Raw genomic sequence first — 24,228 nt, 5'->3', positions numbered from 1 at the left:
TGCTCACAGCTGCCAGGGCTTATCCACATTCATGCGCTATTGTCATATTAAAACACTGGTTCCACAGTGTGCTGCTGAACTGGAAGTCACTGAGGGGGTAGAGTGGAAAAGTGCTTTGCCAACAACAACCTGGAGGTGTGGTGGAAAGTAGGTGCCTCAGGATTGTTCTCAACATGCTGCCTATCACGAGAGATTAGATTGTACAGCATTCAGATATCATCATCAGAATTGGTTCTGACTAAGAGTCGTCAGATTCTAAATGTCTGCTTTGTCTCTACAGAAGCTGCTAAACCTACTGAGCTTTGCCATCCATTTCTGTCTTTGTTTCAGATCTCCAGCATCCACAGTTCTTTGCTTTATTTTACTCCGATATAGTACACCGTATGAAACCTAAAAATCTGACTAACCTTGGGCAATGCAATGTTTTTGCCATGTGTCACAGACTGCTGCTTTCTTCCTAATGGCAAGGAGGACCTGTAAAATGCAAATACTTTTAAGGTTAGATCACCCAAAGATACCAAGCATACAATTATTTGGACGAGAGCATTTATTCCTGTGCAAAAAAGTTAAAACAGTGCAGAAACAACCAGATTTATGTGCACTGTGAACTGACCAAGGACTATTCATAACCTGTTATGGCACAGGGTAAGCTCTCCTGCTTAATTTAAAACCGGCAACACAAACTATTCATCCCATGCAGTATTCTGTCATAAATTTGAGTGGCCAAGAACTAATTAAAGTAAAAATTCACAACTTTATTTCTTAAAGTGTATCAGAAAATAATTATCTAACAACTATGTACAAATCCTTACTCTAACCTATCTTTTACCTTCCCTTCTATAAGACTAGTCTGATAATGCTCAGAGTTATGACTTACAAAACAACACTTCTCCTCTCAAAGCCAGGGGGCTTTTGGTTCTTCTCTTTGGATTTTCCTGTTGTCTTTTCATCTTAGGTATTTTGCTTCATAGGTTACTGATCGAAAAAGGTACTTTTGAGAGAGCTATTTTTCAGTCGGTTGTTTACCTGCTGGGGCTTGACGGTTCTCCTCCCAACTGTTCAAATTTTCCCTGGTCTTGTATCCCCAAAGCATCAGATTGTATCATTGGCTTATGAGATTGTCAATATACTCCATTCAAACTTGATTGGAAATTGGTATTTTCCAGGGTATAATTTAAACCGATTGGTCTAATTCAAACCTTTTCTTTTTGTTGTTCCCAAGCAATCAGCTACTCCAGTAGCTGGGGCACATGTTTCATTGTGTCTTATTGAGAACACTTGGTGTTAAAAGGTATAATTCACCCACGTCTTCATAACAACCAACAGAATGTTACACAATGAAAGGAAGTCCAAATGCAGCTAATTCCTCCTGGAAACGTTTCAGTAAGGTTCTGTCCGACCTCCTGTGCTTGTTAGTGTGTAGCACTACCATGGCCTTCTGGATGGCCTGTTCCTCATCCTCAAAAGATTACTCTTGATCCTCCTTTCCTCCTTCATCCATAAACACCTTTTTTCAGTTTCTGTTGTGAAGGGCACAACGTGCCATAATGATGCAGCACATATAATGATGAGCTATACTGCACAGCCTGCAAGTTGTTGATGGGGTACTCTTAAAGCAGTATTGGTGCAGTCCATAGCATTCTGCAGCTGGGGGAAAGCTGCAAGTAGTGTAACATAGAAACATAGAAGATAGGAGGAGGCCATTTGGTCCTTCAAGCCTGCTCCGCCATTCATCATGATCACGCTTGATCATCCAATTCAGTAGCCTAATCTGCTTTCTCCCCATAATCCTTTGATCCCATTCATCACAAGTAGTAAACCTAGGCGCATCTTGAATACATTCAATGTTTGGCATCCACTACTTCATGTGGTAATGAATTCCACAGGCTCACCACTCTTTGGGTGAAGAAATGTGTCCTAACTTCTGTCCTAAATGGTCCAGCCCAAATCCTCAGACTGTGACCCTTAGTCTGGACGCACCCAGCATTGGGAACACCCTCCCTGCATCTACCCTGTGTAGTCCTGTTAAAATTTTGAGTCTCTGAGACTCCCCCCACACACGTCCCTCACTTGTCTGGACTCCACCAAAAACAATCCTAACCTAGTCAATCTCTCTTTATACATCAGTCCTGCCATCCCCAGAATCAGTCTGGTAAACATTTGCTGCACGTCTTTGAGAGCAAGAGCATCCTTCCTCATGAAAAGGGGATCAAAACTGCACACAATATTCTAGGTGTGGCCTCATCAAGGCCCTGAATAACTGCAGCAGTACATCTCTGCTCCTGTACTCTAAACCTCTCGTGGTGAAGGCCAACCTACCATTTGCCTTCTTTACCGCCTGCTGCACCGACGTGTTTACCTTCAGCGACTGTTGCACAAGGACACCCAGGTCCCGCTGCACACTTCCCTTTCCCAGTTTCCAGCTTTTCAGGTAGTAATATCCCTCCTTATTTTTGTTTTCAAAGTGAATAACCTCCAGTTATAAGTGAATATTTATCCAAATTATACTGCATCTGCCATTGATTTATCCATTTATTGGCCATTTTCTGTCATATTCAGTTGAGTTTGAAATGATGATATCAAGGTTTTAAGATTATGACCTCATGAATTATGTGTAATCTTCCCCTGACAGAAGGTATAAATCTGTATCCTTCATGTTTCCTTTCTCTTGCTGTCCTGTGCCCCTGTAACCTTTCAGCCCCTCTCTAGTATTGTTAATGTTCCCAATTTACCTTGACGCCATGGCATTCCAAATTGCTTTTGACTAAAACTTCTCTTTGTGCTTTTCACTATCCCAGGGTGATTCCAAATGAATGGTAATTAGCCCCATTAATGCCAAATTCCCAGCACTGATCATGGCCCACTTCTGCAAACTGTCTTGTGACAAAGATGTGCCCAGCACCTAGACTATTGCCACACACCCTGACGGATGTATAATCCCTGGACCGGTTGCGCTTGACCTGTAGGATTGATTGTGGCCTGATAGAACCAAGCACCTGACTGATTCTGGTCAACTTCCTGGACTGAGATTTGATCAGTTGCTTGATTTGAGTGGCACCCCCTGAGCGACCATAGTCCCACTTCATTCCACATGACCGTTTTATTCAAAGCCCGCAAGTTGTTTGTGCCACACACTACTGGCACATTCTGTAGGTGTGACATTGACATAGCATGGTACTGTACAGCAACATGTCTACCCTCCTAAATGTTCAGAGCTCTGAACTGTGACAAACTATCTGCTTCTCCCTCCTGGCTAAAACGTAATGCAAGCCAGAGGCTAGCAGCTGCAAGTCAAGTGGCTACAAAGTGTGAGCATGTTAAGAAAGTAAGCTAAAAGCATATGAAATGTGTATATCTCTGCGTGCACAGTGACCTGGCTGGACCATGCAGATTGTGTCCCTATGAGCTTCAAAATAAAATCCTGAAGGGCTGAAATGATGAGTGTTGGTGTAAAAGCAGCTATGATGATGTGTGGCTGGTTAAATGGCGATGTCTAATTGAATAGAGTAGGATGATGTCCATGAGGTTTGGTTGGTTAAGAGTTGCCAGATGCCTGGAGAAACAAGTGACAAACTAATGCTAAGGCAACTGCTTTGATTATGTTTGGAATTTGTACTATGTAGCTTTTTGAGGAAGGAAATAAGAAATGGGAACTGTGTAGAAATGAGGCACGATTATCTAATAATGAAATTCAAATACTTCTGAATAAGGTTGTTGCTGAAAATTAACATGACAAGATTCAGAACTAGGCCATTTTAAATCTAATGGGAAGCATCAGAAATTCCTTTCTCAATGTTAGGAACCTTTTTTTTTCATTTGCATTCTATTTTCATAATGTTGTTTTAGTTACTCATGCTGCTTCAGGCAATGACAAATTTCACCTATTATTTAATATTGACGAATTCGACAATGTCTTCGTTAAAACTATGAATATTTTACAAAGTTTTAGTGTTATAAAGAACAGTAAACACAGGAACAGGCCCTTTGGCCCATGTCACCTCTCTAAACTAAACTAAAAAAACTTTTAAGAGAAAATGAGGTCTGCAGATGCTGGAGATCAGAGATGGAAATGTGTTGCTGGAGAAGCGCAGCAGGTCAGGCAGCATCTAGGGAACAGGAGAATCGACGTTTCGGGCATTAGCCCTTCTTCAGGAATGAGGAAAGTTTGTCCAGCAGGCTAAGATAAAAGATAGGGAGGAGGGACTTGGGGGAGGGGCGTCGGAAATGTGATAGGTGGAAAAAGGTCAAGGTGAGGGTGATAGGACAGATTGGGGTGGGGGCGGAGAGGTCGGGAAGAAGATTGCAGGTTAGGGAGGCGGTGCTGAATTTGATGGATTTGACTGAGACAGGCTGGGGGGAGGGGAAATGAGGAAACTGGTGAAATCCGAGTTCATCCCTTGTGGTTGGAGGGTTCCTAGCCGGAAGATGAGGCGTTCTTCCTCCAACCGTCGTTTCGAAACGACGGTTGGAGGAAGAACACCTCATCTTCCGGCTAGGAACCCTCCAACCACAAGGGATGAACTCGGATTTCACCAGTTTCCTCATTTCCCCTCCCCCCAGCCTGTCTCAGTCAAATCCATCAAATTCAGCACCGCCTCCCTAACCTGCAATCTTCTTCCCGACCTCTCCGCCCCCACCCCAATCTGTCCTATCACCCTCACCTTGACCTTTTTCCACCTATCACATTTCCGACACCCCTCCCCCAAGTCCCTCCTCCCTATCTTTTATCTTAGCCTGCTGGACAAACTTTCCTCATTCCTGAAGAAGGGCTAATGCCCGAAACGTCGATTCTCCTGTTCCCTAGATGCTGCCTGACCTGCTGCGCTTCTCCAGCAACACATTTCCATCTCTACAAAAACTTTTAGCCTCTACATGGTTCATATCCCTCTGTTCCCAGCCTGTGTGTGTATCTGTCAAAATGCCTCTTAAACATTGCCGTTGTATCTCTGTCTGCCACCTCGTCATCCTCTGTTTTCAGAAAAAAAATCAGCTCTCACATCTTGTTTAAACTTTGTCCCTTTTACCTTAAACCGATGTCCCATACTAATTTACAGTTCTACTCTGTGGAAGACAAAACTCTACCTAGCCATTCTATCCATGTCTTTACTAATTTTCTAAGTTTCTATCAGGTCACTTCTCGTCATTCAATGTTCAACTGAAAATAAGCCAAGTTTGTCCAATCGCTCCTCACAACTAATACCCTCCAAATCTTGGAACAACCTGAAACTATTTTTGTACCCTCTCTCAAAGCCTTCATATCCTTCTGATAGTCTGGTAATCTGAACTATACACAATATTCCAAATGTGGCCTAACTAAAGTTGTATGCAGCTGCTGTATGACAAGCCAATTTTTATACTCTGTGCCTTGACCAATGAAAGCAAGATGACGTACACCTTCTTGATTGCCTTATCCATTTGTGTTGCCATTCTCAAGGAACTGTGGACCTTTTTAGGCCTAGATCCCTATCTATATTAATGTTTCTAAGGGTTCTGCCATTTATTTTATATCCCTCCTGCATTAGACCTTCCAAATGTATCACTTTGCATTTGTCTGGATTAATTTCAATCTGCCATTTCTCCACCCAAATCTCCACTCTATCTCCTGGGGTGTCCTCTGGAAATTCTCCACACAATCCACAGTTCCCCCTATTTTTGAGTCATCTGCAAACTTACTCATCACACTATTACATTCCCCTCCAAATCATTTTTATACATAAAGTATAAACAACAGGGGTCTCCCTGTGGAACACCACTGATCACAGATTTCCAGTCACAGTTACTGTCTTCTCTGATCAAGCCAGTTCTGTCTCCATCTTGCCAGCTCACCATGGATCCCATGTGTCTTCACTTTCTGTATCAGCTTTCCATGAGGAACGTTGTCAAAGGTTTAGCTAAAGTCTATGTAGACAACATCCATTGTCCTGCCCTCATCTTTCTTTTTTGTCACTTCCTGAAGAACTCAAACAAGTTTGTTCAACATGACCTTTCCAATACAAAGCTATGCTGCCTCTTTTTCTATAAAATAAAAGTAAGTAAATTCTGTCCCTAAAATTATTCTCCTCTACTTTCCTTATCACTGAAGTGAAGCCCACCCTTCTGTTATTTGGCAGATTATCTCTGTGACCCTTCTTAAACAAATCCAATGGCTATGCTGCAGTCATCTGGGGACTGTCCTGTGGCTATAGAGAATTCAAAGATTTTGTACAAGGCCCAACAATCTCTTCCCTCAGTATTCCAGGATAAATTCCAACAAGTGCTGGGGACTTCTCTACCTTAATGCTTTTCAAAACACTCCTTTTATATATCGCCATGCCCTAGACTATCAATGTACCCCTCTCTGGACTCATCAGCTGCCACTTCTTTCTTTGTGAATGCAAAGTATTCGTTAAGAACCTCATCCGTTTCATCCAGCTCCACATATAAATCCTATGTTTTGTCTTTTGAATGGACCTGGCCATTCCCTGGTTACTGTCTTGCACCTTAGTTAGTTATAAAATGCCTTGGGATTTTTCTGTCGATAAAGGATATTTCATGGCTCCTTTTTAACTCCTGGTTAAGTTCTTTCCTGTTTTCTTTTATGTTCTTGTCGGTCTTCAGTTCGCTAAGTATGCCTCCTTTTTCTCTTTGACTAAGATCACAGCTTCTCTTGTCATGCTGTTCACGAATTGTAATCAATTGGTGTGTCATTTTTCTCCTTGTGTAATTTGGTTCATATTGAAATCCGGTACACTCAAATCTGTTTGTCTAAATTGACTGACTGGTTATAACTAACATTAAAGTGTTTAATTGAATCACTTCATAAATCCAATTAGCATAAATTATCATCTCGTTTCAGTAGACAAAATAAGTACTTAGAACAATAAGCAAACTAATATGTATACTGATGTATAGTAAAGAATCCAGTCTCTTTTGTAAATGTGCCATGCATTAGGTGACTAAAGCTGATTCTATTTGTTTTGTAGAAAATGGTAGGTTGAACACTTTTCAACCACTTCAACTGAAAATTAGTTCAAGCAAATACAGTTTGGACACTGATGATTCCAGTGAAAATGTAATGTGCAACAGATATTCGGAGCAAGGATTTAATAACTGTGCCTCTTCAATACACTCGCTATGTTTTCCTCCATTGGATCTTATAAGACAAGAAACTGTAGCTGCTGCTTCACAGACACTTGAATCCACAGACCAGCCAACTTGTTCTGAAAATACTCAGGAGGACTTTGGCTCGTTCTCCCAGTTAAATGTAACATTGAGTTCAGAAAATGATCACAACTGTGACATTCCTAATCAAAATGGAAAACATCTGGAGAATTGTGAAAGCATAACTTCACATGCCATCACTTTTACTGAGAATATAAAATCCAAAAAGATAAATGAAGTGAGTACTTTGAATGGTCAAACTACTGAACTTTCTAGGCTAATATCAGTAAGGAAAAGGAATTGCACTGGAAGTGAAGTGCTGTGTGTTTCAGAGCAGAATCACGTGGTGCAATCTGGGCTGTTACCTTGTGGAAGAACTGAAACTGCTGCCAAACCTGAGTTTAAGACTGAACAGGATCAGCGTCCGTCATCAAACCTTGCATCAGAAGTTTGCAATTTGCACAGTATTATACCAGCGAGGGTATGTGTATTATGTATATATTTTGTTCAAAAATAACAGATGTGCACGAACAAAGAGTTGATTTGAACTGATTCCGTTACATAAGCCATTTGTTTAGTTTATTATAGCAAGTTGGTATTTTTGTGGTTAAAAATTCAAGGTTAATTAGTTATTTCTAAGGGAGGAATTGGCAGGTTTATATTTCTCTTACCACGTTTATTTTAATTTTGTCACATGGGCAAAGTATCAAATTACAGCAAAGATTCCACCCCATCCTTTTCTCTTGTGTTTCTCCACTCCTATTTCATAGATTATTTTGTATTTCCACGACCAGTTATCATTAGCCCACATCTCTGGATGTTTTGGTCATTGGATTGTTAGAGAAATGAAAACTTACCTTTAATTCCTGGCTAATAAAAGGAGCAGCTTTCTAAAATTAAGTGACCAATACTGTGCATAGTACTCCAGATTTGGTCACACCCAATGCCCTGTATAACCGGAAGCTTAAGCTCCCTACTTTTGAAAGAAGCAGTTGTGAAGCAAAGTAGAGTTGATGTCTTGAATTTGATATGACTTCAGAACAAAGGGAAAGTGGTAGTTCTACACTGTTGTAAACAAAAGATGGAGGTGTGGAAACAAGTGAAATACGTGGTAATGGTGATTAGGGCAAAAGGCATATGGAGTTGCTAATCGCAGTAGAGGAGCAATATCGATGAAAAATTAGATTTCCAAATTGCTTGATGTATGTGCACACGAACCTTCATCGATTCAAGCACTACAACACCTACAGCTCTCTGCATGTCAGAGTTCTGCCATTTTCACTGTTTAGATAATATGCTTCATAGAGTTGTACAGCGCGGAAACAGACTGTTGGGCACAGCCAGTCCTTGCCATACGTAATCTAAAACTAAACTAATCCCAACTGCCTGTACCTAGCCTAAGCCCCTCCAAATCTTTACTGTTCATATATCTATCCAAAAGACATAGAGTCATAGAGATGTACAGCATGGAAACAGACCCTTTGGTCCAACCCATCCATGCCGACCAGATATCCCAACCCAATCTAGTCCCACCTGCCAGCACCCGGCCCAAATCCCTCCAAACCTTTCCTATTCATATACCCATCCAAATGCCTCTTAAATATTGCAATTGTACTAGCCTCCACCACTTCCTCTGGCAGCTCATTCCATACATGTACCACCGTCTGCGTGAAAAAATTGCCCCTGTGGTGCCTTTTATGTCTTTCCCCTCTCACCCTAAACCTCTAGTTCTGCAGTTCCCGACCCCAGGGAAAAGACTTTGTTTATTTATCCTATCCATTAGTCTCATGATTTTATAAACTTCTATAAGGTCACCCCTCAACCTCTGATGCTCCAGGGAAAACAGCCCCCAGCCTGTTCAGCCTCTCCCCATAGCTCCAATCCTCCAACCCTGGCAACATCCTTGTAAATCTTTTCTGAACCCTTTCAAGTTTCACAACATCTTTCTGATAGGAAGGAGACCAGAATTGCATGCAACATTCCAACAGTGGCCTAACCAATGTCCTGTACAGCCACAACATGACCTCCCAACTCCTGTACTCAATATTCTGACCAATAAAAGAAAGCATACCAAACACTGCCTTCACAATCCTATCTACCTGTGACTCCACTTTTAAGGAGTTATGAACCTGCGCTCCAAGGTCTCTTTGTTCAGCAACACTCCCTAGGACCTTACCATTAAGTGTATAAGTCCTGCTAAGATTTGCTTTCCCAAAATGCAGCACCTCGCATTTATCTGAATTAAACTCCATCTGCCACTTTTCAGCCCATTGACCCATTTGATCAAGATCCCATTGTAATCTGAGGTAACCTTCTTCGCTGTCCACTATATCTCCAATTTTGGTGTAATCTGCAAACTTACTAACTATACCTCTTATGCTCACATCCAAATCATTTGTGTAAATGACAAAACGTAGTGGACCCAGTACCCATCCTTGTGGCAATCCACTGGTCACAGGCCTCCAGTCTGAAAAACAACCCTCTACCACTACCCTCTTTCTTCTACCTTTTTGAGCCAGCTCTGTATCCAAATGGCTAGTTCTCCCTGTATTCCGTGAGATATAACCTTGCTAACCAGTCTTCCATGGGGAACCTTGTCGAATGCCTTACTGAAGTCCATAAAGATCACATCTACCGCTCTGCCCTCATCAATCATCTTTGTTACTTCAAAAAACTCAATCAAGTTTGTGAGACAGGATTTCTCACGCACAAAGCCATTTTAACTATCCCAAATCAGTCCTTGCCCTTCCAAATACATGTACATCCTGTCCCTTAGGATTCCCTCCAACAACTTGCCCACCACTGACGTCAGGCTCACTGGTGTATAGTTCCCTAGCTTGTCTTAAAGAGTGGCACTACGTTAGCCAACCTGCAGTCTTCCGGCACCTCACCTGTAACTATCAATGATACAAATATCTCAGTAAAAGGCCCAACAATCACTTCTTTAGTTTCCCACAGAGTTCTTGTGTACACCTGATCAGGTCCTGGGGATTTATCCACCTTTATCTTTCAAAACATCAGCACTTCCTCCTCTGTAATATGGACATTTTGCAAGGTGTCACCATCTATTTCCCTACATTCTATATCTTCCATATCCTTTTCCACAGTAAATACTGATGCGAAATACTCGTTTAGTATCTCCCCCATTTTCTGCGGCTCTCCACAAAAGGCTGCCTTGCTGATCTATGAGGGACCCTATTCTCTCCCTAGTTGCCCTTTTGTCCTTAATGTATTTGTAAAAACCCTTTGGATTTTCCTTAATTCTATTTGCCAAAGCTACCTCATGTCCCCTTTTTGCCCTCCTGATTTCCCTCTCAAGTCTTTTAAACATTTGTAATTATACCCACATCCTCCACTTCCTCAAGAAGTTCATTCCACACATGGACCACCCTCTGTATAAACAATCCGCCTGTTATGTCTTTTTCAAATCTCTCTCTCTCCAAAAATGTGCCTGCTAGTCTTGAAATCATCTATCCTCGGGAAAAGACAACTACCATTAAATCTATCAATAAGCTTCTATCCGATCGCCCATCAACCTCCTATGCTCCATTTTAAAAAAAACATCCCAGCCTATCCAGCCTTTCTTTATAACTCAAACCTTCCGTACCTGGCAACATCCTGGTAAATCTTTTCTGAACCCTTTCCAGATTGACAGTATCCTTTTTTATAATTGGGTGATTAGAACTGGACTCAGTATTTCAGAATAGGCCTCAGCAATGTCCTGTAAAATCTCAACATGACTTCCCAACTCCTTTACTCAAAGGACTGAGCAATGAAAGCAAGCGTGCCAAATGTCTTTTTAGCCCCCCCCCATCTATATGTGATGCAAACTTCAAATAATTATGTAAATGAACACCTATGTCTCTGTTCTACAATGCTACCCAAGGCCCTACCATTAATGATATAATCCCTACCCTTGTTTGTTGTACCAAAATGCAATATCTCGCATTATCCAGGTTAAACTCCATCTGCCATTTTTCAGCCCATTGACCCATTTGATCAAGATCACTTCGTAATCTTAGAAAAACTTCTTTATGTCTACTCTGCCACTAATTTTGGTGTCATTCACAAACGTCAATATCTTCTATATTCTGATATTCAAATCATTTATATAAATGACAACCAAAAAAATTTATTTTCATCTTTATTGTTCCCGTCAATTGGAAAATTGCATATTTTTTTCATATATTACTCAATTTGCCTGATCTTTGTTCACTCAATTAATCTTTCAGTATCAGATTCAACTCCTTGTGTCCTCTTCACAACCTTTCAACACATTTGGGTGGTCAGCAAATTTCAAACTATACATTCCATCCCTAAGTCATTCTCATGTAAATTATAAATAATGAAGATCCCAGCAATGATCTCTGTAGCGTACCACCTGTTATATCTTGCTAACCTCAAACACACATGTTATGCCTACACTCAGTTGCCTGTTAGTCAGCCAATCTTCTGTCTATGCCAACAAGTTACATCATACACCATTTTGCAATAATGTTTGATTTGGCTCTTTATCAAATGCCTTCTGGAAAATTCCTCAAAGGATTCCAATAGATTAGTAATTACTATTTTCCTTTCAAAAACCCATATTAACTCTGCCTGATTACCTTGAACTCATCCAAGTGCCCTGCTACAATTTCTTTGTTAATAGCTTTAGCATTTCCAGGAGACAAATATTAAGCTAACTGACCATTAGTTTCCTGCTTTCTTTCTGTCTCTTCCTTTTTTTGAATAACCTCTATCTTCCAATTGAATGGGGCGTTCTGCACATCAAGGGAACGTGGAAAAAATAAAATTGCATTAGCTAATCACTTTCTTTTAAGACTCTACAATGACGTCCATCGGAACCCAAGCACTTGTCAGCCTCAGCTCCAAGTCTGTACTGCTTCTCTGGTGATTTGTGATTTTCGTGTGTTAGCCCCTCTGTTCCATTTGCCTAATTTATCATTTCATGTGGGATGTGACTTGTAACCTCTATAGTGAAGACCAATGAAATAAGCCTGTTTAATTCGACTGCTGTCATGTTTTCCATTATTATTTTTCCAGGCTTACTTAGGATAAAAACTCATTCTTAAGTCTGGTCTTTTGTCATTATTTATAGAAACTCTTATGCTTATTTCTGGCTTGCTTTCCCTTGTACTGTACTGTAATTTTTCCCTCGGTATTTTTACTGATCCTTCTTTGGTTTAGTGTGTCCAATCATTTAACTTACCACTTTGCACAATTATATGCTTTCAGCGTAAGATTATTACTATCTTTTTAGTTAAGGATAGTTGGTGAGGCTGACTCTTGGAATTTTTCTTACTCTTTAGAATGTATCTATTCCAAGTATTCTGAAATGATCTATTCTTTAACCTAACTTACTAAATCACTTCAGCCAGCTCTATTTTTATGCTGTCATAATTATCCTCGTTTATAAATAATTTTTTACACACTAATGCAAACTGAATGTAAAATTCAAACGTTTTATGGTCACAGCCTTTCCTGTAAAATCCTGAATTAATCCTATCTCATTCACAATACTAAGACAAGTACTGTATAGCCTACAGTTTGCTCACACTAGAAAATTCTTGCAAACATTCCATGAACTCTGAGTAGGGGTATATTTGGGGAAATCCGAAGGGCAAATTGGGGACATGAGATAGCTTTGGCAAATAAGGTTAATGATAAAGGTTTGTAAAATCATGACAGGCTTGATTTTCCTATTTATTTACCCTATCGTAGATAGGGCAAATAGGCATACCCTATCATGGATAGTTCAAAACTAGAGGGTATAGGTTCAAGGTGAGAGAGGCAAGATTTAAAAGAAACCCAAGGGGCACAGTTTGCAGTCAGAGTGGTACATGTATAGAGTGAGCTGCCAGAAGAAGTGGTGGAGGCTGGTATGATTGCGACATTTAAAAAATGTCTGGTCAGCATGCATGAGTTGGACCGAAGGGTCTGTGTCCGTGCTGTGCATCTCTGATTCTGAGAATCCTAAGAAATTCTACAAGTACTTTAGGGGCAAAGAGTAATTGTGGAGAAAATAGGGCCTCTTAAGGATCAACAAGGCTGCATATGAGTTGAACCGCAGGATATAGGTGAGATAGTAAATGAATATTTTGTTTCAGTATTTACTGGAGAAAGACTTGGAAGCTAGGATACTCTGAAGTAAATAGTGATATCCTGAAAAGTGTCCACGTTTAAGAGGAGGTGGTGCTGGAGGTCTTAACTGCATTAAGATTGGTATATCCCTGGGACCTGATCAAGTATAGAATTCCTATACTATAGAAGCAGGCCAGTCAGCCCAACAAGTCCAGACTGACTGTCTGAAGAACATCTCGCCCAGACTCACCTCCCTATCTTATCATCTTGCATTAGCCATTGCTGCACCTAGCCTGTACAGCTTTGGATGCTATGAGCAATTTGGCATAGCCAGTCCACCTAAGCTGTATCTTCGGCCTGTGGGAGGAAACCCATGCAGACATGGGGAGAAAGTGCAATCTCCACACTTTGCCCAAAGGTGAAATCCAACCTGTGTTCTTGGTGTGGTGAGGCAATAGACAACGAGGTGCAGGAGTAGGCCATTTGGCCTTTCGAGCCAGCACCACCATTCATTATGATCATGGCTGATCATCCACAATCAGTATCCTGTTCCTGCCTTATCTACTCTTGATTCCACTATCTTTAAGAGCTCTATCCATCTCTTTCTTGAAAGTATCCAGCAACTTGGCCTCCACTGCCTTCTGGGGCAAAGGATTCCATATATCCACCACTATCTGGGTGAAGAAGTTTTTCCTCAACTCTGTTCTAAATGGCCTACCTCATATTTTTAAACTGCGTCCTCTGGTTCTAGACTCACCCATTAGCAGAACTATGCTTCTTGCCTCCAGAGTGTCCAATCCTTTAATAATCTTATGTCTCCATCAGATCCCCCCTCAACCTTCTAAACTCAAGTGTATACAAGCCCAGTTGTTCCAATCTTTCCACATATGATAGTCCCGCCATTCCGGGAATTGACCTTGTGCACTCCCTCAATAGCCAGAATATCCTTCCTCAAATTTGGAATCCAAAACTGCACACAATACTTCAGGTGTGGTCTCACCAGGGCCCTGCTCAGCTGCAGAAAGACTTCTTTGCTCCTATACTCAATTCCTCTTGTTATGAAGGCTAGCATGCCATTAGTTTTCTTCACTGCCTGCTGTACCTGCATGCTTGCTTTCATTGACTGATGTACAAGAACATCTAGATCTCGTTGTACTTCCCCTTTACTTTACTTAACTCCTTTTAGATAGTAATCTGCCTTGCAGTTCTTGCCACCAAAGTGTATAACCACACATTTATCCACATTAAACTGCATCTGCCATGCATCCATCCACTCACCTAGCCTGTCCAAGTCACCCTGTGTTCTCATAACATCCTCCTCACATTTCACCCTGCCACCCAGCTTTGTGTCATCAGCAAATTTGCTAATGTTACTTTTAATACCTTCATCTATATCATTGGTGTACATTGTAAACAGCTGCAGTCCCAGCACTGAACCTTGTGGTATCCCACTGATCACCACCTATCATTCTTTGCTTCCTGTCAATCAGCCAATTTTCAATCCAAATCAGTGTTTTGCCCCCAATACCATGTGCCCTAATTTTGCTCACTCATCCCCTCTGTGGGATTTTATCAAAGAATTTCTGAAAGTCCAGGTACATTACATCCACTGGCTCTCCCTTTGTCCATTTCATAGTTACATCCTCAAAAGAATTCCGGAAGATTAGTCAAGCATGATTTCCCCTTCGTAAGTTCATGCTGACTCTGACCTATCCTGTTACTGCTATCCAAATGAGCCGTAATTTTATCTTTTATAATTGACTCCAGCATCTTTCCCACCACTGACGTCAGGGTAACCGGTCTATAATTCCCTGTTTTCGCTCTCCCTCCCTTCTTGAAAAGTGGGACAACATTAGCCACCCTCCAATCCACAGGAACCGATCCTGAATCGATAGAACATTGGAAAATGATCACCAGTGCGTCCATGATTTCTAGAGCCACTTCCTTAACTACCCTGGGATGCAGACCATCCGGTCCCAGGGACTTATCAGCCTTCAAACCTAATAGTCTTTCAACACCATTTCCTGCCCAATATAAATTCCCTTCAGTTCATCTATTACCCTAAGTCCTTCAGCCACTATTACATCTCGGAGATTGCTTGTGTCTTCCCCAGTGAAGACAGATCCAAAGTACCTATTCAACTCTTCTGCCATTTTCTTGTTGCCCATAATAAATTCACCCGTTTGTCTTCCAGGGCTGTAGTCTTTTAGTCTTAACCATCTTTTTTCTTGTCACATACCTAAAAAGGCTTTTACTATCCTCTTTCATGTTTTTGGCCAGTTTGCCTTCGTACCTTTTTTTTTTCTCCGCGTATTGCCTTTTTAGTTCTCTTCTGTTGCTCTTTAAAAGTTTCCCAATCCTCAGCTTCCCGCTCATCTTTGCTATGTTATACTTCTCTTTTATCTTTATGCAGTCCTTAACTTCCCTCGTCAGCCACGGCCGCTCCTGCCTCCCCTTAGGATCTTTTTTTCTCTTTGGACTGAACTGATCCTGCCCCTTCTGCATCATATCGAGAAATACCTGCCATTGTTGTTCCACTGCCATCCCTGCTAGGGTATTGAACCATTGAACTTTGGCCAGTTCCTCCTTCATCGCTCCATAGTTCCCTTTGGTTCAACTGCAATACTGACACTTCCAATTTTCCCTTCTCCCTCTCAAATTGCAGATTAAAACTAATCATATTGTGGTTACTATCTCCTAATGGCTCCTTTACTTCTAGTTCCTGGTCAAATCTGGTTTGTTGCACAACACCAGATTCGGAATTGCCTTCTCCCTGGTAGGCTCCAGTACAAGCTGTTCTAAGAATCCATCTCTGAGGCACTCCATAAACTCCCTTTCTTGGGGTCCAGTACCATCCTGATTCTCCCAGTCTACCTGCATGATGAAATCCCCTATAACAACTGTAGTTATTATGTCAGTTTCAACTCCTTATTCAACTTACATTCTACATCCAGACTACTGTTTGGGACCTTTAGATAACTCCCATTAGGGTCTTTCTACTCATAGAATTTCTCTGCTCTATCCATACTGACTCTACATATCCTGATTCTATATCCGCCCTCACAAGTGACTGAATATCCTTCCTCATCAACAGGGCCACCCTACCCCCTCTGCCCGTCAGTATGTCCTTTTGATAGCACGTATAGCCTTGAATATTCATTTCCAAGCCCTGCCCACTTGAGGCCACATCTCAGTTATCCCCACAACATCGTACCTGTCGATTTCCAACTGAGCCTCGAGCTCATCCATCTTATTTCTTATGCTTTGTGCATTCATATATAATATTCTTAATTTGTTACTCCCCTCAACCTTCCTATCAATCCCTGTTTCACTTGACCATACTGTATGATCCCTCCTTGAGTTTTGTGCTCCATTGAATCTGTTGTCTGTCTTAACTTCTCTAATTCTCACTTACTTTTTAACTTCCTTCTTAAATTTCCAGCTTGTTCCCACTGCTAACCACTGAACCACCATGCCACCCTATCCCAGAATATTGAGAGAAACTAGGGAAGAGATTGTGGGGTCCCTTGCAAAATATTTGTATCATCAACAGCCATAGGTGAACTGATGGAAAAGTGGATGATGGCTAATATTGGGCCATTGTTTAAGAAACGCTGAAAGGAAAAGCCTAGGAACTAAAGACTAACAAATCTGTTGTGAGTTGTGGTGCGTGTTGGAGGGGGTGCTGAGAGATAGGATTTACGTGCATTTGGAAAGGCAAGGACTGTTTAGGAATAGTCAGCATGGCTTTGTGTATGGGAAGTTGTGTCTCACTAACTTTGAGTTTTTTGATGAGGTTACCATGTTGATGAAGGCAGAATGGTAGACATTGTCTACATGGAGCTTAGCAAGGCCTTTGACAAAGTCCTACATGATTGGTCAGGTTAGAACACATGGGATCCAGGAAGAGATACAAAATTGGCTTGATGGTAAAAGACAGAGGGTGGTGATTGAGAGTTGTTATTTGGACTGGAGGCCACAAGGACTGGTTCTGAGTCCATTGTTTTTTGTGATTTATATCAAGTGGGCAGTTTGTGGATGACACCAAAATTGGTGGCAGAGTGGACTGTGAAGAAGGTTATCTGAGAGAACAGTGGGATCTTGATCAGATAGGCGAAGTGGCAGATGACGTTTACTTTTGATAAATGTGAGGTGTTGCCTTTTGGTAAGGCAAACCAGGGCAAGACTTGTAGCGTTAACTGTAGGGCACTGGGAAATGATGTTGAACAGAGATTGATGAGGCCATTTCTCAATTCAGTTCCCTTTCCAATCTTCCTACGGCCTTGTCCCTAAGTGCTTCCTGATCATAATTAGTTATTTTAAACATTTTACTTACTGGAAAAGACAGCTATCGTCGTTAAAAGGAAGGTGTATTGGCCTCTGGTCATGCACTGAGTAGACTCCTACCCAATTTCTTACGATGGAGGCATCCAGGACAGATCTGACTATAAAAGTGGCCATTAGTAGAGAGTCTTTTATCTTGTGGTAACCAGAAGATCTGGGCCATTGCACATTCAGTGTGTTTGCCAGTTTATCATATTCTGTGCTGTGGGCTTATGGCCATGAAGAACTGAATCAATGCTGCCAAACTTAGCCTCACCAGCAAAGAGGTACCTTTAATATCACTGTACTAGGTAGGAGATGAAACCAGGTCACAAATATTTTTAAAACCCTGTAAACTCGCTGAATTACTCTATCAAATTTGAAAATCAGATTTTTCTCTCCATTCTGAGATGATTGTTTCAACTTTTATGTTAGCTGTGTTAATTTAAAGCAAATTGACTTGTAACATTAATGCTGATGTTTGGTATGCTGCCTGACCTGCTGTGCTTTTCCAGCACCCCACTTTTTGACTCTGATCTCCACCATCTGCAGTCCTCACTTTCTCCTTGTTCTTATTTGGTAAGACAGTTGAAAGGCAGCTGAAGTTGACAACAGACTAGCCATTAACTCAGCTTGAGGGTTTGAATGGTTCTGTTTCTATACTATAAATTCCTGCTGACCAAGATTCAAAATAAATCCTAAGTAGTCCACAAGAAAGTCAAGGCTGAGGCCTGCAAATAATTCAAGAAAGGTCCCTCCAATCCAGTGCTGGACAATTATAAAATTATAGGCTTGATAAACACTGCTGCTTGGCCTGCTAACTGCACTGCCTTTCGACACAAATGTTTCTTTGAATCCATACTGTATGGAAACAGGCCCTTCGGCCCAACGAGTCCACACCGACCTTCTGAAGAGTAATCCACCCAGGCCCATTCCCCTCCCCTATTATCCTATATTCACCATTGATCAATGCACCTAACCTACACATCCCTGAACACTATGGGCATCGCCAGTTTACCAAACCTGCACAGCTTTGGATTGAGAGAGGAAACCAGTGCACCTATAGGAAACTCAATTTGCAGGTGTGTTGTTGAGGATGGGAAAAGAACGCAAAGTTATATTTAGAATAGCAGCAAATGTGGAAGACAGAGAATTTCACAGGAACTGTTCAAGTCTGATTAGTAGGAGCTGGGGCAACAGTAGATTCAGTGCAGATGAAGTAACTCTGGCAGCACCTATGACAAAATGAGACAAAGAAAACAGTCCACATTGCTTACTGTAACACTTAGTTTGTGAATTATTTATGTGCATGATTTCCCAACATTTTTAATATCTTTAAAATTCTAATTTTTGTTTTATTGTAAGCTCTCTTGGACCTGCTGTTCATGATTACAATCTACTACTGGATTATTCAGAAGGAGAAAAATGCTGAATTATTTCCAGAGTATTTTTTTCCTCTTTATAGTACTATTAAAGTCAAGTTTAATGTTGTAGCCTGGAGTAAAAGAAGATAAATATTGTGGGGAAATCCTGTTGTTTTTTTCTGCTCTCAATAGCTTTTTCTTTAAATGCTTCTGCTATATAAGTGTCATCTTTAGTTTTCTAAAAAGTTGTTGATGTGCAGAAAACAATTAGGAGCCCAATCAATCCAAATGTGTTTGATCTCTAGCCCTGAATTTTCTTTTTAACGTTACTTATTGGAGGAAGACAATGGCTTGTGCCTGTGTAATGGTGAATTAGTTGTTGGAAGTTTTGGCTGTCTTTCCAGCACGGGGTCTTTTGTTACTGTACATCCTTTATTGGAGCTGTGGAGTGACTTTGAAAATTGCTGCTTCAAACACCGTTTTATTTCTAACTTAAACCTTGGTATCGAAGGAACCACTCTAAAACAATATGTAGTCTCAAGTCCTCTGAAGGAAACCTTTTTCCTCTGTTTCTACCAACCCTATCACTGATTATCAGAACTGTTCACTTGGATGCACCAATTTATATTAAAGATGAAATAAAATGTCCATCCTCGAAAGTAGTATTATGTCCAATTAACACCATCTTCTTTATTATTTCTACCAATTGGCCTCATCCATCTGTAACACTTCCTTCTTTTCTATCAGAAGTTGCTGAAACAAATAATGTTCCTCAGCCGTTGCTGAAAGTTTTATACTGAAGTAAATGGACTACAATTCATGTCTCGCAAAATAGATTAAATGTAAAAGCTTTGAATGTTTGAACTGTTAAAAATTTCACAGTTTGGCAAAATAGGACTCATTGAGGATGTTTTTAATTGAAGAATTGTTAAATGTAAAGATTAAACACTCAACAATACTAATCTCCAGCAATGCTGTTGCATTTTGAGTACTGTTTAACTATTGAGAGGTTTTTGCAATGTTATTTTACTATAATATTAGGTAGCTCGAGCTTATGATGTTGAATGTAATTCAAGTTTATGAGCTGTGTTCTTGAGCTTTCTCATCAATTTTTATGCTGCTGGGAATTGTAATAATCCATTTTGTAAATACTCTTAGGAAATTGAATCAAATATTGGGATCATGGAAGAACCTGAACTCTCCCAACTATCTTTGAATGATTCAACTTTAGTAGATGAAGAACTAGGACTGACATTTCCAATAAAAAGCAATACAAGTCAAAATGAATTCCAAACATTTACTCAGGTAAGAAATCAAGTAAGTATATTCCTTCAGTTTCACGGATCTAATTTACAAATGGCCTTTTATTTCCTACCAACCGCATAAGGCAACTTAAACTTAACATTAATTGTTGTAAACAACTTTCAGACAGTTTTGTGTATGACACAGGTTTAATGTATCTTGGTTTTATTTTCATTCACATATTTGCAAGTGTGTTAGTGAATGTGTCACCATGGGTTGTTCCTATGTCTACTGTGCATCACTTCTATTAGAATTCATTTCACAGCAACCAAGCTACTGCACAAAACAAAATATGAAGCTATTTCGCCAGTCCTATCTGGATGCTTATAATGACGTCGAAAGGACTGTGGCTATGGCGGCAACAAGCATAGTCGGTGGTTTTATTAATATTCTCTTGAAAAATTGATCTTTAATGATTTGAATGAACATTTCTGATTTGGAATGAACACTGATTTTTGAATAAATATTTCCCGTTCGAGGTCATCGGACAGTTATTTTATGTACATAGTCACTTGAACATACAGCATATTTTACAGACTAGTCATCAGTCATTAACTATCAGCTTAAGGAACTTAGAAACTCTGATTTAAAATTCCCAAACTGTTTTTTTAAACAACTGATGTGACATTTTGAAGCTTTTATGATCCCACTTTTAGAGGTTTGTCCATTGGTTTTTCTTCTGCTTTGGAGCACGAGGGGTTGTATGTAATAACATAATCTCTTCTGCTAGAATGAAGATGATTTGAGTAATTTCCCCTTTTATTGTTGGGAAATGTGTTTTCTAGATATTGAATTGCTGCTGAGGGCAGAATTATTCTCACTGTTAGGATGTGAAAAATCATAAGTGAAAAGGAAATATGTTGCAAAAGAAGCCCTATACGGTACACTCCCTTTATTAGATTTGAGAAGTTTAAAATATGAACTGGTAATTAATGCTGGATTTGTTGTTTTTTAAGATTTGAATAGATATCCAGGCAATAACGGGAAGTTAGGGAATTACATTTTTAATTTTGAAAAGAAACTATCATTGGAGGCACCACATTTCTTTCCACTAGTGGACATCTGGCAGACCATGTTCTGTGTTTCTTTTACAAAACCTCTTTTATACAGTGGTTGCATTTTTTGATTATTTGTTATGAGACTATAAGTCATAAGGAGAAATAATTTAAGGTAATGGACACCCATGTGACAGTTTCATATGACATTTTACTGAACATAAATATTCAAATATGGAAAACTTAATGTTGCTAATGAGTTCTCCTAAAACCTTGACATTCATTGTGCTATAGTCATACACAAGCTATTAAAATTCAATTACAATATAAGCTATGATTCTGTAAAAGTATTTTTAAAGTGTGCATGCTTAATGTTGACCATTTTAATGTTATTCTGTTGAGGCTCTTTATAACATTGATATATCCATTTAATGTTCTGAGTTTCTCTTTAACATAGTTTGTAGACTGCTGCTCAATGGCTTGCCTGCTCACGTGACCTTTTCCTCACTGTTTCTACTGCATGCTCAGACTTGAACTCCATCTTTCACCTGGCTCCCTTTTATCACCTTGTATTTTCAATTTTAACATCCGCTGGTATCAGCTACTATCATTGTGGCCTTCAGATATTGCTCTCAAGTTCTGGCATGTGCCGTGTCTGGGCCTTGTCCTTGCTCCTTTCCTGCTCCTCAGTCCATTTTGAAATCCATTTCCTATTGTAGGCAATCATTTGAGAAGGAGTAGAGATTGAGGGTTGGATGATGTCAGTGGGTTGGTTGGACTGATGGAAAATGAGAAGACATATTGATGGTGGGGCTAGGAAGATCAAGTGAGGATTTTTGGACGGTCCTACAAAGACTCCATGGGTTAGGAGGACTTTAAGTGTGGATCCAATTGCTGAATGTTTTGATGGGCTTTCTTCATGGTGTGGATCAGCACACCTGCTGCTTTTGGCTTTCAAGCAGTTCTAGAAAAGCACTGTCACTTACATTAATGCTAACCTTTTACATGCTGCATTTCCAAGGCATTGGTACCTGGCCTGTCACCTTTTAACAGTGGGACATGGAATAAAAAACTAAGGCACTAAGCCTCCTTTCAATATATAAATGAATGAAAGATTGTGAAACTTTAGCAATTGCCATTATCTTGCCCCTACCATTAAAATGGGAAGTGAATGGATTGAATTCTGTTTATATTTTCCTTTTTAATGTCTTATTGCTGATCAATAAATCTGTGCACTAATTTCACCTTTTAATACATCACCTCAGCTAATTAGCTCCTGCATCTTCTGAAATTTACCCTGTCTCAATTCAATTGGGTTGATTTTTTGTTTGGACCTATTTTTAAAACTGTATAAATTTAAGGCTATAGTCAATGGATATTCACATGACATTTGAAATATTGGAGCTTTCAAGCAAATTGTTTGCTTTGTGTTGTTAATGGCATAAAGGTTATGGAGCAGAGGTAGCAAAAGGAACTGAAGGTGCGTATTAGCTACGATTCACTTATGGTAGATCACATGTTATGTTCCTAACTCAGCTTCCTGATCTAATTGGTTGCTAATAAGTGAAAATGACAAGGTGTTCCTCTTTTAGAGGTCAGCATAATCTTTGAGTAAAGAGTCTTGTAGTTGGTTTAAGATCTCAATTTTTTTTTGTTTATTTATACCCTTTAGTAGAAATTCCATTTCTCCTCCGAGAAATCTCCTCTGTGAATTTTATTACTTTGATTGTCTGCAAATTCTTTCTTCTATTACCTTTTCATAATTATAAAGTCTGTACTGCAGCCCCTGATGGTGTGATATTCCTTTTTTATATTTTTGACCTCTTACCAACTTAATTACATTTGTCTGGTCTACAGCCATGAATCAATTGTACAACCTAAACATTACAATTTTACCATTGCTGACACTCTCTTCCTTAACCGTTTAGTTACTTTGGCAATTGAAAACTGAATCCTGATTTTTATTTCCCACTCCTACAAAGTTAGAATGTTTCTTTTGGTGCTAATTTCCACACTTTGCACATAGACTTTGATTTTTATGCAACACTTGTCTCCCACTTTCTCTCCAACTGTACGTAAGAATGTTATAAAGGCTCAACAGAAAAATATATTCCATACTTCATATTCTATATCGCTGTTGATGTGTAAAACCAGAAATTCTCAATCTGTTTCAACTGTGGTGTTCAAATTCATTTGGATAAAAAAATTAGAACAAATCCAAAACCCCTCAAATCTCTAGTTCGAAAGCTGCTTTAATCCAGATTTTGAAAACTTGAGTACCTCCAAATGTCCATGAACATCTTGACGAATGTAATAACTATAATATGCCTCTTGAATTCCAGAGGATCACGTATTTTTATTTTTGAACAAGTACATAGAACTTTAGAATACATAAGTTTTTGCAGCTCGATTGTTGTCTTGATGCAAATAAAAACATATCATGAGCTCAGTCTACTAATGTTGGTAACATTTCTGCCGAATACTAATGGTAAATAATAGACTGTAAAGTTTACAAATTCAAATTAGTTTCATATTACATGAAACAGAAAAAGTTAAATTATTTCTGAATATTTTTGTCTGAAAGTCATCTAGAATATTAAGTATTATATCTTTTTATGTAGGTAAATGAGTTGCAGCCTTCAAAGCTCAAGACCACTGATCATGCAATTACGAGCTTGCATAACTTAGAAGTTGCAGATTGCAAAATAAATCACATGGCATCTTCTCAAAACTCTCCAAAAGGTATGGAGAAGTAATTTAATTCCAGCATCTGCAGTCATTGTTTTTACCTAAGTAATTTAATAATACCAGTGTTGAAAATGATGAGTTTAATATTAAGCTTATCCAATTGATTCATTGCATTGCTTCTGCTAAATAATAAGTTTCATGTCATACTTTTGTTTTCTTTTAGCTGATAGTGATTAACTTTATGGAGTGTTTACTGTCTGCCTTAAACTATTCAATAGGATGAAGCGCGTGAAAAATTATGTTTAGTTAGAAATTTAGGCTGGCACAGAAGA

At 39.7% G+C, this 24,228-nt stretch overlaps 1 protein-coding gene across 6 annotated transcripts in view; it reads left to right on the top strand.

Annotated features, from left to right (window-relative positions):
- cep295 (centrosomal protein 295) overlaps positions 1-24,228 on the top strand; it is a 191,195-nt gene that overhangs the window by 140,393 nt on the left and 26,574 nt on the right. For 3 of the 6 annotated variants that reach the window (XM_087988022.1, XM_087988027.1, XM_087988025.1), the window contains 3 exons: positions 6,963-7,621; positions 20,070-20,228; positions 23,830-23,950. In XM_087988022.1, coding sequence (XP_087844148.1) covers positions 6,963-7,621; positions 20,070-20,228; positions 23,830-23,950 — 939 coding nt within the window. The remainder of the gene's footprint in view (positions 1-6,962; positions 7,622-20,069; positions 20,229-23,829; positions 23,951-24,228) is intronic. The other 3 variants (XM_043691513.2, XM_087988026.1, XM_087988023.1) reach the window with 2 other exon arrangements.

Source organism: Chiloscyllium plagiosum, unplaced genomic scaffold, assembly GCF_037043375.1.
Source record: "Chiloscyllium plagiosum isolate Xiang-an unplaced genomic scaffold, Cpla_swu_hap1 HiC_scaffold_6, whole genome shotgun sequence".
Lineage (NCBI taxonomy): Eukaryota > Metazoa > Chordata > Chondrichthyes > Orectolobiformes > Hemiscylliidae > Chiloscyllium > Chiloscyllium plagiosum.
Note: the sequence above shows the minus strand (reverse complement) of the source record. Positions and strands in the feature narration are given on the sequence as shown.